This window comes from Drosophila mojavensis, unplaced genomic scaffold, assembly GCF_018153725.1.
Source record: "Drosophila mojavensis isolate 15081-1352.22 unplaced genomic scaffold, ASM1815372v1 contig_74, whole genome shotgun sequence".
NCBI classification, from domain to species: Eukaryota; Metazoa; Arthropoda; class Insecta; order Diptera; family Drosophilidae; genus Drosophila; species Drosophila mojavensis.
In genome coordinates, this window is record NW_025318899.1 from 21,687,407 (window position 1) to 21,705,159 (window position 17,753).

The 17,753-nt window shown below is 44.3% G+C and overlaps 1 protein-coding gene across 1 annotated transcript; it reads right to left on the reverse strand.

Moving 5' to 3' along the window:
• Nucleotides 1-8,955: 8,955 nt before the first annotated feature.
• Nucleotides 8,956-12,635, reverse strand: LOC6583257 (fat-body protein 1). The gene is made up of 2 exons (XM_002008894.4): nt 12,496-12,635; nt 8,956-12,438 (listed from the first exon to the last, which is right to left on the reverse strand). The coding sequence occupies exons 1-2, from the start codon at nt 12,587-12,589 to the stop codon at nt 9,125-9,127; spliced, it is 3,408 nt and encodes a 1,135-aa protein (XP_002008930.1). The 5' UTR covers nt 12,590-12,635; the 3' UTR covers nt 8,956-9,124.
• Between the last annotated feature and the right edge of the window lie 5,118 nt (nt 12,636-17,753).

Below are 17,753 nucleotides of genomic sequence, written 5' to 3' on the forward strand. Positions count from 1 at the left end.
TTTTACGGCAGCTGCCACCCCCCCAGCATTTTCTAAGAATGCGCAAATTTAAATGCGAATTGTTTTCAGTTTTGTTTGTCGCCGTCGCTTTGCCTAATTGACTTTGCGTGCCACGCCCACCTCTGCTCCTCCCCCCACTGCCACGATGCCAGGCACCGGTCCAAACTTTGACAAGAATAGACGACAATCAGCGTTCATTTTTTGCCTTTTTTGTATGCGTCTAATTTGTGTGCGGTTTATGAAAAGAATACCCGCTCTCTGTTCCATTTCCATTCCCGCTCCAGTTTCAGTACCAGTTCCAGCTCTAGCTCTAGTTCCTAATGAACAAACATTGCCCTCGCTGTGCGTCAGGCATCTAAATGCGAAAAGTTGTTACTCATTTTATGGCTTATTAATTTTTGATTGTAGTCAAGGTAATAAACAGCCAAGCTCCGTGAGCCCATAACATGCAAGTATATGAAGACATTTTAAAAAGAGTATTTAAAAAGAGTTTTTCTAGGTTTATGTATAGCAACTTGGTTATAGATCGTAAACTAAGGCGGAGACTTTTATACCTTGCCAACAATTGAATATTATTATTATTAATTTTTTTTTTATATTTTAAACTTGGATATTATTATTATTATTATTATTATTTTTACTTTTATTTTTTTTATTTATTTATTTATTTTTTTTTTTTTTTTGTATTTTAATCTTTATGAAATATTTCAGGATAGTAGTTTAAAAATCAAATTATATTTGCTATATTTAAACTGTTATAAGAGTGTTTCAATTTTAAAACCTCATTGTAACTAAAGCAGAATTGGCTAAAAATTTACTGACTTTGTGTACAATGAGATTTGCTTTAAAAAATGGACATTAATTATATTAATTGTTCGCTAGCAATTCTTATAATTTGGATAATACTCAAGATTCGGTTTCAAGAAAAACTTTTGGTAAAATATAATATGATATCTGATGTCAAAGGATGTAGTATACAGATATATAAATATATATGTACATATATGAGGTCTTCTTCAGGACATTTCTTGACTTTTTACTTATTCGCAAGTTACATATATTTGATGATTTATTTTTTGTGGCGGTATGTTTGATATGTTTATTTATATGAATATATATGGATATACAAATTCATATTTCTAAAAATAATTATATGTATAATGTAAGCACATAGCTAAGTCTAACTAATCTAAAGGAATATTTTGAACTCAAATAAGAATCTTAGAAATATGATAGTCTCTGAAGATATGTCTGTGATACTAATTACTCCATTGTGTTGCTGGCAATATAAAGAAGCAGAAATGTTAAACGGGCACCTCCGTGGCTCCTTCGAGTGGGCAATAAGGGAAAGCAAAGATCTAAAGTGGCCATTGGCATTGGACCCAAGACTAACAGCAATGGCAACACCAACACTAACACCAACACCATCATCATCATCATCATTGTCATCGTCATCATTATCATCTTCATTGCTATTCAGCATCTCTTGTGGCATTCCTGGGTATTGTATTTCATTTCCGTTTTCATTATTATTTGTGGGCAGCCCCGGTCGCCCCGTTTTGGCCAACTGTGGATGTCCTTTTGGTCCTTTGGTCGTTTGGTCCTTGGCTGTCGCTCAACTCGCTCGCTCGCTCGCCCGCTTACCCGCTTGCTGTGCGGTCTATTTGGTCTGTTGTCTCTGCTGCTGGCATTCGCTTCATTTTTTATCGCCTTCGTCTTCGCCGTTGTCGTCAAGAACAACGCCAACGACGCTGCCAACTTCCTGCTATCGTGCTAATTTCCGTTGCTTTATCTTGACACAATGGTGCGCATTAAAAGCGTGATGGGGAACCGCTGGCAAACTTCATAACTAAGGGCGGTGCCGCAGAGGGTTGGTGGTGGTGGCATTGGGCTCCACTGCAGCGCTGACCGCTGCGCTTTTATTTCCGCCCCACATTTTGTCGCCATATTAGACGCCATTTTTGTTTTCGCATTGTCAACACATTGTCATTGGGCGCCAAGACAGCCGGGCAGAGTGAGCGAGAGGGGTGTGCGGCGCACTCGCTCCATCGCGTTATCATCCGTCGCCGCTGGTCGCATTTGCATGCGGTTTTTCTCCTCACAAAATATTGATAAATGCCGCCATTAAACGCGATTAACCATTTGAATTATGTGGCAAAGCCAAATTTTATTGCCAACACAATTCTATGGCCAAACAAATGGCATCATTATTAAAATATATGTACCTCTATTGAGTGGGTGTGCGTGTGTCTCTATGTGTGTGTGTGTGTGTGTGAGTTTGATAATGCAAAGCGACCATAATTGGGGCGGGCATGAGCTCAAAGTGGGAGCTGTTCATATATTTAAAAATTGTGCTTACAATTTGTGCCGTTTGAATTTCAATGCAACCGCGAAAAATTATTGCCAATTGTTTGTGCGCTGGTCCACTCGGCATCTGCAATAACAACAGCAGCAACAGCAACAGCAACAAGAGCAACAACAACAACAGGAGCAGCAATAGCAGCTACAACAAAAGCTTTAGAGACTAATGCAATTTTAGTCTAAACAGTCGCCAACAATTTGAATGAATTGCATCAATTGCCGGCCCATTGTGCTGCCCGTAAAAAAAATCGGAATGAAAGAAGTGCCCGCCCTTGTGCTCGTCTATTGAGTGGGCGTGTCCGGTTGCACGTTGCCTTGCTGCATTATGGTTGCGTGTGTGCGTGTCCTATCTCTCTCTCCCTCTCCCTCTCTCTGTCTCTCGCTCGCTCTGTGGACTGCACTCGCGGGGGTAATAAAATAATTGCAGCGCACGTGTCAAAAATATTCAAAAGGATTAAGTAGCGGCCAAAGTCAGAGGAGAGTGACGAAAGGCGAATGGGTCTATCGGGGCACGCGGGGTACTTGGCAGCACTCGGGGTGGCTGTAAATCCAACAGTTTCCTTCGCCGTACGCATTGTCCAACTGATTGCATAAATTGTTATGGAATGCCATGGACGAGTGCCCATAGAAGGCTCTGAATGTGACGATGAACAACTCGGCCAGCATTCACATGGTTTTTTCTCCGTGTTTACTCTGGGCAAGAGGCGTGGGGGCAGCTGTTGCGGGTTGAGGAGGGATTGATGCCTGCGAACAAGAACGCCTTCACTTTTTATGCATCTATTATGGGCTGGTAAATTGTTTAGGGTATGATGAATATGCGAAGCAATTTGCTTAACAAGGAGCTGGAATATAGTCATAAATTAAGTTCCACTTGTTTAAAAACAGATAAGTATATATTTTTAAGGTCAGAAGTAGCTGTTTTTAAGAGCAAAAATGATATTCATATTTATATAATTATATACTGATTAGAATAAAAAAAAAAACAAAAATAATAATAATAATAATATTAAAATAATATTCTTAGCTTTTTCGCGTGACCTAAGAATCCAGTGTTAGTCTTCCATGGCATTAAAAATATACACGCAATCAATTTGTTTGTTGAAATGAACCCAATATTATACAATATTATATTAAAAAAGAAATTAAAGTGTGTTTGCATTGATAAGCTTAAAAAGCAGCAGGACATTAATCTTTAAATATTTGATCAATATAAATATATTACAAATAATGATTGGTTGTTAAATATTAAATATAGTATTTTTAATCACTTTTAATCAGGATAAACAAACATTGATAGAATACCGATCTACTGTATGTAGCGTGAAAGTGTTATGAAAAAATCCCTCTCAGCCATTATTTGTATATTAATAGAAGTCTAAACTTAGTTATATATTAAATATTTTGTTCAGATCATGCTCTACTTCACAAGCTTATATTTTATTTTTGTAATACTTGATACTATATATATTATATATTAATAAATGTAATTATTTTATATGAGCTTGATGAGTTGATCTGATTTAATATGAACATTCTTCATACAAATATCCTAAAAATTGTTAACTTTTTAATTATTATTGTCTATTGCTTTGGTAATTATAATAAAGGGTTTAATTTCCTTCTCGATCGCTTTGAATTGGCGAATTTTTATAAGTTCCATGTTGACTATCAAAAATGGAAAATCGATTAATATGTATGTAGCATATTTTCAAAGAGATGCAGCTGCTTTTTGAGAGAGTGACATATTCTATTATATTCCCTTTTATTTACAGTGTATACAGAGTACGACTTGCCGTACTTTTTGACATTTTCTTGATATGGTTCTTTTTTCCAAGCTCTGGTAGGAATTTATTTTGATTTGCAACAAATTTGCTGCGGCATTGTGTATTTTGTGTGTGTGTATGTGTGTGCGTGCGTTGGTGTATGCTTAACGTTTTATTGCTTTTCACACTCGTCACTCGCCAGTTGCCACTTGCCACTTGCCACTCGCCACTCCAGGCAGTTGAGGGCCCGCCGGGAGGGTTGTCTTTAGCGCCTGGAACTGGGCGCTTTGTTTACTTTGTTTGTGGCGTGAATAGCAAATAAGCCGCGACAAATGCGATTCGATCCCATAGTTCTCTGTGGCATTGTGCGGCCTGGATTTTCCTCTGCGATTTGATGGACCGAAATGTGGCGCGAACCGCAGCTGTAAATACATTTATTCTAATTACAGCGCATTCAGCAAACGCTGCAAAATAATTTAAACATTTGCCGCCTCATTAGTTGGCTGTGATATCGAAAATAAAATTGCAGCAAAATACTCGTTAAATGGCAAAATGCATTTGCCGTAATACTCTGTGGCCACAAAACCAATTTGCGTTACAAATTTATATCAGCCAAAGCTGCCTCATCCACCCAGCATATTGGAAAATTAAATGCAATTGCTTTGGCTTTGGCTCTGGCTTTGGCTCTCGTTTCTCGTGTCTCGTGTCTGTGGTTGCAGAATTGATTGATTTTGCTGTGACAGCAACAGTAATTGAAAATATTTGTTAACTATTAGTTTACAGATATATCCATTCCCATATCCACACCCATAGCGATGCCACCTGGTTACCTGCGTCAGGCATCCCTTCCTGGGCACACTTCCGTAATTCCCTTCAGCTTCTTACAGTGGGCCGCCTCGCGTTTAATCCCACTTCAAGCGAAGCCTCAAGAGGCTCCTCATTCTTTCTTATCTATTGATGCGCCAAAGCGTGTCAGCTGCTTGGCTGTGGGAAGCAGGCGGGAGGATGAGGCACGGAGCAGGGAAGTGGGCTGGGCAAGGGCTGTTTGTGGTTCCATCGCTACAATAACAGAAAAGCCTTTTTACAATGCGCTCCACAGATTTCAATGTATTTTCAACAACTCCAATTCTAAATACCCCGAAAACGAATATAATAGAGGGTGGGTATACTAAATATGTGTTTCAAGTAGCAACAACTTCATAAGTCTTAGCTATGCTACGCTGCAGGGTATTTTGTAGTCCAGCCATGCCATTTCGTTCGCTCCCATGTTTTCTGAAACATTTATTTATTTTTTTTTTTAATTCGTTGCAAATTGAATAGACGACAGTGACGATTGCCATATAGCATTATCACCTACACACCCAAAGTTTTGAATAGCTTGTAAGCAATTGGTTCGATTCCTAGTCAGTCCCTCATACCAGAGAGCCTTTCCGTCTCCCCCAGCTCGTGCTCCCCCTGCCCCATCTATACCATTAGCTTTTGTATTTCGGCTGCGTCGCGTATATCACATTTCCGTTTGTTAGCATTTTTCCGCATTGTATATTCGCATACTGACTCGCACGAGTGTATTCATGTACGAATATGAATAGCAAGAAGTTTTCTGCTCAACTTGATAGCCCCAAACACAAACCCAGCCCGAGCTCCAGCCCCAGCCACGCAACTGAAGCCCTTTCCAACCCAATTCAACTTGCATGCAAAAAAATTGCCATTGTAAATTTTGACTGGGGTTATGCGAGCGACAAGGGGTTTCCCTCTCTCTCTCTCCCACTCCCACTCTCCACTGGATGCTGTTGTGTTGATTTGAAGGCAGCTCACGCCCTCCTCAGCTGCCTGCGTTTGTAAATATTTTCCACACGTCTACACAAAAGGTAGAACTAAACTATGCTCATTGATTTCTTTCTTCAGGCAATGCATTAGCGCTAGTTGTACGATGATTTATAACGGTATGCCAATTTGGTCTGCCTAATTTCCTAGGTCTTCATTTGAGAGCCTATCAATAACTTGTGCTTAGGCAAGTGCACGCATTTTAATGTTATGTTATAAAGACTGTCCTCCTATTATTCCCATAGAAAGCAAATACAGCAGCGTTGCATGCGTGAATACGAGTCTGTGTGTGCCTATGTGCATGTGCATGTGATACTTTCTGTGTAAGCAAAAAAAAAGTAAGTACTCTTCGAAATGAATTTCTTGTGAGTATTTGGTCTCAGTATTTTATCCAAGTATTTCTTCTATTTCTTCTTTCCACCATGTATTTGTTCTAAGTATTTTCTCCAAGTACATATTTCCTTCAAGTATTTCCACCAAGTATTTCCTCTAAGTCCTCAATGCTTAGCTGAACGATCACACACTTCAATTCACTTCTCTTTACTGTACTGAACTACTGACCTCTAGCAGATCTGGACGACTGAAGAACTGCTGTAGCTGCTGCCCTTTATATAGGACGCCTACCACTCAAAGCACAAGACGCACTCAGGCGACAGGCAGAGATCGTTGCAGTTGAGCATAAAATAACCAATGGGAGCACTCTCTGATGCTTCAAGTATTCTAACTTTGTCTCACTCAACTATAAACACCAAATGAGTACTGCTGCACACATATAGACAACTCAAATGATCTTCTGTAGTTGTTCTTCATCTCGTGTTGTTGTGAAGCAGGCGAACAGAGAGACATACGGAGAAACAGACCATGAAACAGAGAGGCAGATATACAGACAGACAAACGATCATATACATACATATGCAAACAAATATGCTTAGTTTAAGTATTAACAATCTCAGTGGCTATAAGAGCTAGGTTGGTTTATTACTCGTTCAGATCTCGTTTGTTTCTAAAAATCAAGAACTATTCCGTATTTATATGAAACAGGCATTTCAAGAAAAAACTCTTAAAAAGAGCCTATTTATTGCTGACCTTCAAAGTTTATTTTTTCTGTGCAGAATGAATGCATATTGTTTTCTATCAAATGGAATCAGCGCCTTTGGCCAATTAATTTCCAGAGCCATTCATGGCAACATCTTGTGGCGACTTCTCCCGAAACTGTGCAACTAACTAAGCTGAACTGAACTGAACTGTGAAATTGTTTGCCAACTAAATGTAAAAATAGAGACACTCGACACAGATAAGAACGCCAACTTGTTTGCTTAATAAATAAACTTTATATTCATAACTGAAAAAGTTTTGCGGTGTCGGACGCTTAAGCGGAATGCGGCATGCGGCATGTGGCATGCGGCAGGCAGCAGCGCAGCGAAACAAATGTGGCCGCTAATTTGCGTGGCATAAAGTTTTCGTGCGGCGCCCTCGAATGTATGCTATGGAATTTGCGTGGCTGTGGCATGCAGTGCACTGCGGAGGCGCCACGAGCAGAGCGCGACGGCATTTCCGCTGGCTGAGTTAGCTGGCTGAGTGCAAGGCGCACAACATAAATTATGCGAGCATCTTCCGCATCAGCTGCTCCACGCTATCTGCGCCGTGGCCGCTAATCACAAAAGTTTTCGCCAATGCGTTTCTGCTACCTTCAATTGCCACTCGAGGAAACTTTGGCGCTGCCAACGGCAGAGCGAGTGAAAGAGAGAGAGAGAGAGATAGCGGGAGGCAAAAGGGTTAAGCAGAGTTGGCGAAAGTCTCGGATTCCAAACTTTCTGCAGCACTGATTAACGAGACATAATTATTTTTGCATTAAGCGGCGGCTAATAGGCCGTGTAATACCAAAGTTTGTTTTTGCCCTCAGATCAGCTCATCAGACCATCGAAAAAGCGGGGGAAAAAATGTAGAGACACTCGAAGATAATGAAAGTGCATTCAGGTGGCAAAAGTCGGAGACAGGTCGAGTGCTAACATTTTTCCATTATCCGATGTGCCACATTCTTTGCCAGCATAAAAACCAATTTAAATCTAAACAATACGAAAATTCGATGCTCTACAAAGTATTCATAGAGCTGACCTCTAGGGGCGTAGGCAGAAAATGTATGAAATTTTATGATGTTGTATGTGAATTGAAATACAACCAATTAAAAAGAATACGAATATGCAATACTCTATGCTCGCTTGTCTGGGAAACTAGCTCTAGACTTTTAATGTATTATAATTTACTATATTATATGTTACGTACAGTATATGAGCCTCTATTCGCCACATGCTCTCTTGAAGGGTATCAATATGGCTGGGCCGTGGCAGGAGGCAGCCTGGAAAAATGCAACATTTGAGTGCCTGCAGCGAAATGTCTGCTGTTCTATGGTTGGCCAACGCAGCCAGTGTCTGCCTTGATGAGAAAACTGTTCCGAAGCGGAGGGTTAAAAGCTGAAATCGTTTCGAGCCAGCTCAGCCAGTGACAGCGACAGCCATAGCCAGAGCCAGAGCCAGAGCCACAGCCCGATAGCTTGACAACGGAAAGTGTGATTATATTTTCATTTTCAATTTTTTACGGCCAATTAATTTGGCAATTGACGCTTCGCTGGGCGTCTGCGACCGCCCAGATATACGTATATACACAGAGCATATATAAGTGTGGAGAGGGTCTCGCCGCTCGTTGTTGCAAATTGAGTTGTGTGGCAAGAATAAGAAAAGTCTATTATAGTGGCTGCAAAAAGCTGCCTGCCAGCTATTTGGACGCAGCATTGTCTGCCCCGAACAGAATATGAAAGTGCTTTTGTGGGCGGCTTTTGTTGGGGGCGCCCTACCTAATCCCTCTTCCCCACTGCCAGCAATGTCATGCAATTTGCATTAAGATCTGCCATTGAAAATTAGAAAATTCACTCGGCTGCAAGTGTTATTGCTAATGGCAAATGGAAAATGGAAAATGGCAAATGGAATTTACCTTGGTAAAAGCGAAAAACTTATTCTTAATGCACTTATGCATCAGTTGCATAGCTTTATTTAGGGATTACACAAGAAAGAAATTACTACATATAACTATTACATTTCGGAGACATCGGAGAACGAGTTGATTGGGGTCGCTACATCGGTCAGTCGGTCGGGGAAGGTTTGGCACATGGTTTCCTCTGCTTAGTTATCGCTAACAATCAGAACATCCTCCAGCTGTACGTTGGGCAGCTCCAACAGCAGCTGCTCGTTCTCGATGCGGCGATCCAGGGGGAAGCCGAGAGGACGGTTGTCCATTATGGAGGCTACGCTCACGCCCATAACGCCATCCAGGCGCTTCATGCGAATCGGCAGATCGCGTTCCAGGCGCTCGACGGGTGAGACGATCGCTAGCAACTGCATGGGCAGACCCTCGGGGCGGCCACGAGGCAGCAGCAAGCGCTGAGGGAAGCTGCCGTTCTCGCCAACCAGATCGCTGACAATCAGCTGATCCTTCTGATCGCGCAGAGCAGTCATCACACGACGGTAGATCTCGCTGTAGGGCGTGGCATCGCGGGTTGTCCAGGCAATGTTCGTCGAGCGGTACTGAATGCGGTTGCGGCCACTCTGCAGTTGGGTATTGATGGCATCCAGAAGCACAAAGTCCGAGCGGCGCTGCTCCAGGGGCAGCTCACGGCCATTCACATCCTGGCGAGGTCCCAAAAACAGGCGAATGATTACATCCTGTGGGCCGTTCGCGCTTATGTCCATGTCAATGGTGAAGGGCTTGTTGTTCAGACGACGTTGGCGCACCATCATTTGCGACTGCAGAGGCTGACCGACCAGGTTGGTGACATCAATGTCGCTGTCCTCGATGCGAGTGCGCAGTTTGTCCACGCGCAGACCGTTGATGACGACATCCTGCAAGTTCAGGCTCTCACGGTTATAGACGCCCAACTGTTGCTCGCGTATTTCATCCACAATGCCGATGATTCTGCGTAGGGTGTGCAGCAGCACGCGGTCGCCCATGCCCAGGCCAGAGCGGTCCATGCGCACAGTGGTGTCCTGGAGCAGTTCACGCAATATGCGCAGGATTCCAATGTCACCAATGCGGCCGATGAGAACATCGCCGATCACACGCTCCAAGCGGAGCTGCTCGTCGATTTGCTGCACGCCAGATCTACGGATGTTGCCATTGCTAATCTCACGGATCACGAGTTCCACCACCTGCTGCAGGCGACCCTCAATGGCATTGATCTGCTCAAGCAGAACTCGATTGCGACGGGAGTCCAGGCGCATGTCGTTCAAGCGGATGGCATAGCGTTGAGCTTGATCAGCTATGTTCAGGCGGGAGCTGCCGGTCATCTGCAACTCATCATTGACGCGCAGAGCAATGCGTTCTTGGTTCAGGCGTGCCAGCAACTGACGCAGAGTTTGCAGTAGAACCTCGCTGCGTCGAGTCGCGGAGATGTCCAGAGTGTTGACCAAGCTGCGTCGGTAGCGGTGTCCCTGTTCCACGTTCAGTTTCTGTCCCAGCTCTTTTTGCTGGCGATTGCGACGCAGCATCTCGATGATCTCGTCATCGCTGAGCGCGCTTAGACGATTGTCGCTGCGGATCAGACGCATAATGTCCTCAACTTTCATTGTATCCTCGCCATCAACGCGACGACCCTCTGCAATTGTGTTCACACGACGCGGAGTCAGATTTTCCGTTTGTTGGTTAACGCGACGTCTGTTGATGTGCACCAATCGCTCGTCATCACGACGCACAGCTTGGAGGTTGTCAGCTCCAGAGCGGATGTTTTCGTCCTGGCGGTTAACACGCAGAAAGCGTTCCTGCTGCTTCTGCTCCTCGCGGTCGCGGTTGCGACGCACCATCTCACTGATGTCGTCAATGTTGACCTGGCCCAGACGGTTGTCCCCGCGTATCGACTGCATAATTTCATCGTTCTTCCAGGTGTCAATGTCGCCAACACGACGGCCCTCGCTCACGCGGTCGCCACGTACGATGCCCATGAAGCGTTCCTGTTCAGTTTGGTCCTTAAGCTGACGGTTGCGGTACAGTAAGTTAAGGATCTCCTCATCGCTCAATTTCTTCAGGCGGTTATCGCGGCGAATCAGCTGCAGAATGTCCTCATCCTGTATGGCGCCCACACGACGGCCTTCTCCAATCAAGTTATCGTTCGTTTGACCCAGGCGACGTTTATTGATGTACACCAGACGATCATCATTACGAGGGACGGATTCCAAGTTATCGGTAAGGTCTTGCAGGTTATCCTCAATCAAGTTTCTGCGCTTGCCAGTCAGCTCCTGGTCCACACGGCGGCCCTCACTCAATCGCTCGCCACGAACAAAGCCCCAACGTCGCGACTGCAGCTGCTCATCCTCAGGCTCGATGCGGTTCAAGTTCTGGCGACGACGACCGACATGCACCAAGCGATCGCTGCGAGCGTCCACGGTGGGCAAGTCGTTGATGTCATTGGTCGAGGTGCGCTCTTCCCAGTTACCACCCAGCATACGTCTGAGGCCCTGTCCTATGTTACGCAGCAGAGGAACTCGATTGCCGACCAGTTGATTTCTGAAAGGTGTCTCTTCGTCGTCATCATTGTCGCGCTGGTTGCCATAGATGTCTTCATCATCGTTCAGCTGCTGGACCATGCGGCGGCGGTTAATTCCCAGCATGCGATCCTCATCTTCCACTTCGATGTCCCTATCCAAAACGTTGTTGGTCAGTGGGCGGACGTTCGAGTTGTTCTCGAGCAAAGCCAGTTCTTGGATTAGACTCTGAATAAAGTTGCGCAGGCCGATGTCCTCAGTGAGCAGCGAAATGTCCTGATCGTCCTGAATATTCTGAACAGGCAACACCACACGGTTCTGGTTCTGCTGCCACGTCTGTTGCTTACGCAGTGCCAGTTGCAAGTGCAGATCACGCCATGGCATAACCATGCGCATCACAGGATTCATCTGACGGATGCGCTGGCCTAGACCGATCACATCCACGAAAGAGGGTCGAGGGCTGTTCTCAATCTGTGCCTGTACACGCTGGACGCGCTCCAATGTCTGCTGGTCAAGATACAATTCGGGCAAAATCTCCTGCACGGCAGGAACGATTAGCGATTGGGTGTCCTCGCGATCGCGGATAGCTAGTGTCAAGGCGTTGATGAGCAGGACGGGATTAACGTTGCGTCGCAGATAGACGACATTGCGCTCCAGGGTCTCAAAGTCGATGGCGCGCACCAGCAGGCGGTAGATGCCACGCAGCTGCTGAACATGCTCCACATTGCGAATGCTATAGACCTCGCGCTCATCCAGGAGACGACGCTGGCGGTCCAAGTCGATAACGCGCTGCATTTCCTTATCGATGCCACCGCGATAGCGCTCTGGGTTGATAATAAGGCCCTGGTCCAGCTCAATAAGATCATCCTGCTCCAAGGGCTGTTGAACTTGTTGCACAATGTCTAGAATAAACTTCTGGCGCAGCAAGTCCTCCCTGGACATGCGCACGACGCGCTGATCAACTGCGGAGTAATTGAGATCATTTGCAGTCACCGCTTTACTCCTGCTGGGCGACTTACCACTGCCAATGTCCCTCTGATAGTCACGCTGGACAATGCGACCAGCGGACACGGTGCCAAGCACACAGACTACTAGCAGAAGAAACTTATTCATCTTGTAAGTAGCAACTTCCTTGCAAACCAGAAGATGACTGCATTTTCAGCTGATCTCCACGGCGAATTTATACCCATTCTTATCGCCCAGTCTAGGCCTAATTGAATATTTTGAGCATTCGATCTGAACTGGCAACGAAATCGTTATCAGTTCAGTTCCAGGGCATACATTATGCAATTACTTATAGACGGGTCTTCCAGCTAGTTCGAAGTCGAAGTCAAAGGTCGCCAGATTGCACATTGACTGCACTGACGCTGCATTCTGCGGGTTGATTGGCTGCCGATGCAGATAACGGGTCAGCTGAAGACGCTGCTTAATTAGTCCATTGCCCCATTGTTTGCTGCCTTTGTTTCGTCAACAGCTAGAATTTCGCTACCATGCGAGTTATCTGCACATGTTTTCAATTACCGGACTTGGCAGCATTATTTACACAAACAAAACACATGATATGTATGCATACCTATTGTGTTGCTTAATCAGGTGTGATAATTCAGGTGTGTTATCTTCACATAATATTGCATATGCAACATTTTAATTCAAACAATTATGAAATTGGGCCAACTGCATAATTCACTTTCTAATTTGATTGCTCTAGTTCCATGCCCTCTGAGACATGCATATTTGTACATATGTGTATAGTTTTTGATATTTCAATGCATAATCGTTTATAGATATTAAACTGATAAATTTCTACCCGGCCACGCCTCTAAAATAAAAGTGTAGCTATGCAAATTTAGGGCTGAGAATCCGAAAAGGAGGTTTAATAGTAATTCACTCAGCGATAACATATTGGCAGGCCCTCTGAACGTAGATACATATGTATACATATGTACATGTATATGTAGAAATTATATATTTCTATGAAGACTATTTTAAATTTTAAGCCTATCGCAACAATAGTGCTTAAAATTGTACATTAATGGTATAAAACATAATAATATTATATAAGATATTATCTTTTCCGACAATTGTGGACTTTTATTTGCAACTTTTAAACAGATTATTTTATTTGTCACTCCTCCATGATTTTATTTGAAGATTTTGGTTATCTATGCGAGTATAAATGTATATATTTCCAAATTCTAGCACCTCGAACATTTGTTGTTGCACTATTTGCAGTTTTGAATGGCCAATTGGTTTGCGTTCATGCGTACAGACAGACAAATACATACATATGTACATACCACTACGAGTGTACATACATAGCAAGATACGCTTTGTTCAAAATCTATATACTCTTTTCACTTCGCAAGCGTGTATTAAGCAAGAATATTCACTAACAATAGCATATTAGCTAAGTTAAGTAACTTAAATACGCAGATATTGCATTTGCAGTTGTAGCTTTTTCAATTGCACGATCTTTTTTGATTCTAATAGGGATGTGCGATGATTTGATTAGTCATCAAGATATCGATATGTGAAATTTAACGATATTAGTTTATATCCGGCCAGCTTTTGATTACTTGAAGTGCTCGCAATTGTAAATTTAAAATCTTTATTTAAAAGTTTAAAGTACATAGAGAAATGTGTTCTTAATAATTTCCTTGGAATACAAAATATACAGTTAAGGTGAGTGCAACTCCCTCTCTGCATATACTTTTAGCATCATCTGAATAACAAACACCTAAAGCAGCCAAGTCTCTAAGAGAGTGTGCGTGTGCGTGTGTGCGCTCGCATATTTCATTACGTTACGTACATACAATACGTAATAGTGCAGCTCGCAGCATCCGAGCAGCTGTAACGCGGGCTGCACTGTGGGGTCGGGCCCATTGTTGTGATTGGGACAACCGAGTGATTGGCGATTGTGAAAGGATTCTGTCAGCTCTGAAGGGGCGATTGCAATTTTTCTATTCACATTTAAATTGGCAATTCGTTTGGCCGTGGCTTTTGTGTGTTGACAGTCACTTTTTAGTTTTTTTTTCTTTTTGTTGAGCTTTCCTTCTTTTTGGATGCGCTGCGTTGCGACAATTTGCAACGTGCCTGGCATGCAACGGAAGTGAGCGCGCTACGTGGGTGCCACATTGCTGGGACTAAACTGTGGGCATTGTTGCCGTTGCTGTTGCTGCCTTTTCTAATGTAATTGCAATTGTTTGCCGGGCTGCCAAATGGTCAGCAACTTTGATTTGGCCTTTGCTGCTGCACTTTTTCAACTTTTTGCTGCACGAAGCTGAAGGCTCAGCATTTTTATGCATGCCAGGCGCATTTGTGCGCCATTAATTGCTTCTTTATGCTCAGCTGCTGCTGCTGCTATTGCTGGTGTTGCTGCCGCTGCTGCTGCTGCTTCAGCTGCATGTTCAGCAATTATGCAGCGACAATTTTGCATTAATTGCTCCTTTGTGCTGCTGGCCAGCAGCCCAGCCCTGCGTGCCGACTGGCCGACTGTGTGGACAGCGTGCCTACAGTAAAAAAACCAACTAAAAAAGGAGCCTGGCATTGTTGGCGAATGCATTTGCAGCTCCAGCTCTCGCGCTCTGAATGCCGCTGCTCAGTGCTCGGTTTAATTGCTGACAGGCTCATTTGCCGGAGCACAGGGTCCGGGCATAACTTTTATATGCAGCCCTGTCCTGTCCTGTCCATGGCCCATTTCATTAATGCAGTACGCCAGCTCTTTATCGCGCCTTTTGTTGTTGAGAAAATAATTTGTGAAACAAAATGTCATTTATTCTGCAGGGTAATTTCGTATTGTTATTGTTTTCACTCTATTTGTGCGTGAATTTCGAATTTTAAGACTAAGACTATACCATATTCCAGTGTGAATATCAGTATGCGTAAGACATTGTCATCTATGATTCCACTTAACGCACTCGGAGGCAGCCCCATTGCCATGCGATAAGCTGTGCATATCCTTCGCACTGATGTGGGAATGTCAAGGCATCAGTATCTCTGGCTGTCGTCATCCTTGCCATCCAGCCTGCTGCCAAGCAAATGAGGTATAAGCCGGCTGGAGCGGGGCTGCGGTGGTTGCTTTCGCTTCGTTTCGCTTCTGCGTCTCGCCTTGACTTAAATGCGATTTAATGCCTTTTTTGTTTGTCTTCCATGCGTCGGATATCCGTTGACGCAGTGGGCGTGATAAACCACAGGGAGAGTAGCAGAGCAGAGTAGAAGAAGGCGAGGAAGGCGAAGCAGGAGCCGGAGCAGCCTTGTCTGACGGCTTCATTCTCTCGTCCCCATGCCGTGGTGCGTGCCGCGACTGGGTCGCTAATTTGCTTGGCATTTTTTATGTCTCATCTTCGCCTTGGCGTCTTAATCTTATATCCTTTTTTTGGCTGGCTTGGCACTTAAAAAATTTAGTCCTTTGTTGGGCCGATAAAACTGCTTACAAATGCTTAAAAAATTAAAATTTATTACACGCGATTATGTGCCACACTGGCAGCAGCTGCCAGTAGAAAAGGAAAAAGCTTAGAAGTCAAGACCCTACAAGTATCCACTCCCCCTCCCCCAGTCGCAAATACAAGAGATGCAAATGGAGTGCCATCTTTTTCGGTTCGCCATATTTCCGGCCAGTGGACATTGCCCAATTGATTCATGACCCCACAATATCCTCTGCGTAATGGGCAATGGGCAATGGGCAACGGCCGAGGCTACCTTAAAGCGCCAACTTCAGCAAAATAATAACAAGCGGCAAAAAATAAATATAAATATACTACTTCATAGTAATAATGAAGCGCCGGGACAGAAGAAAAGTGCCACGCCAACGCATGGCAAAAAGAAAATATTTCTTTTTATCGAAACGGATGTGAGTGTGCCAGGAATGAAATAGCAGAAGAGAAAAAAAAAAAAATAGAAAAAATGAGAAAGGGCGCAAGGCAAAGGACGACGGACGAAGGACGAGGGTAAGGGCGACGTCGTTCCAAATAAATAAAACAAAAATTTGTACTACACTGCGGGCTGTGTCTGTGGGCAGGGGGAGAGTTATCTCAGCTACTACTACTCCCACTGCGGCCTTTGTCACCTCTTCATGCACGCCCACAGAGTTCAGAATGATTCGCCTCTCCACTCTCCGCTCTCCTCTCTCCCCTCAACCATCTCTTTCTGGCAACCGCATAGAGCAAATCAAACAACTTTCATTTCACACGTTTTTCGTTTGTCCTTTGCGCGCTCCGCTCGCAGTTTTTGTTTGCCTTGAAACAAGTGACTTGAGAGAATGAAATTGAAAGAGCTCCTCAAGTGTGAGTAGTGGCTGTGCGTGAGTGTGAGCTTGTGTGTGTGTGTGTGTATTGGCATTGGCATTTGGCATGAGTGCACGTGTCCTGCGCGTGTCTGCTAGTTTTGATAGCCATTGACTCCTGCCGAGGAGGGCTGTAAGTAGTTGACCCGTTAAATTTTGATAATTGATTTGCCAGCTATTGTTGTCTCTGGCTGCTGGCTGAGGGAATCCGCAAACGTCTTATGCGAAAGGAATATGGAATATTTATTGTTTTCACTCTCTCGGTAGCGCATAATCCAGCAGTTCTAGGCAAGAGAACGTTGCATACATCTGGGCTAAGCCTAACCAACTGTTAACTAATTATTTACTTGGGCATGGCTATCGCTATATCACTTAATTACCAGATCTTTGGTGCTCGACTGCAGATTGACAAGCTCATTCAAGAAATGCCCTCGTCTGGCTTCCGGTCTGTTCTATTCTGTTCTGTTCTATTCTATTCTCTGGCTGGGGGCTTGCAGTACTGTGGAGCTTATTGTCCTGAGCGCCTTGTGGGCTGGCTGACAACTTCATTGGGCAAATATTTTTGTAGCATTTCGTAGTGCTTCGCACAAGTGATTTGCACTGTGACTGTGACTGTGCCTCGACTCGACTCGGGTGAGGTCAAATACAAATAGAGAGGGACTGTCTTTATTGCCGGGTCTCTGGGTCTCGGACCAGGACACTATAAAAACGACCTTGCGGCAACAAAAGGCAGCCAGACGTGAGCTCTCATTCGCTTGTGCTCTGTCTCTTTGTGTGTGTGTGTGTGACTGTGCAGACAATCAGCGCACGACTTTTGGCTGCCGAGTTGGAGTTGCCAGCCCAAGGGTGGGGGCTGCATTGGTGAGGGGGGCTTTGCTCTGTGGGCAGACGTCGCGCGTTCGCTTTCTTATCAGGACTTTTGCTGCGCTGCAGCGTGGCATTTGTGTGAGTTTTATGTGCGGCTTTTGAGCTGGTTATGATGCTGTCGCAATTGCC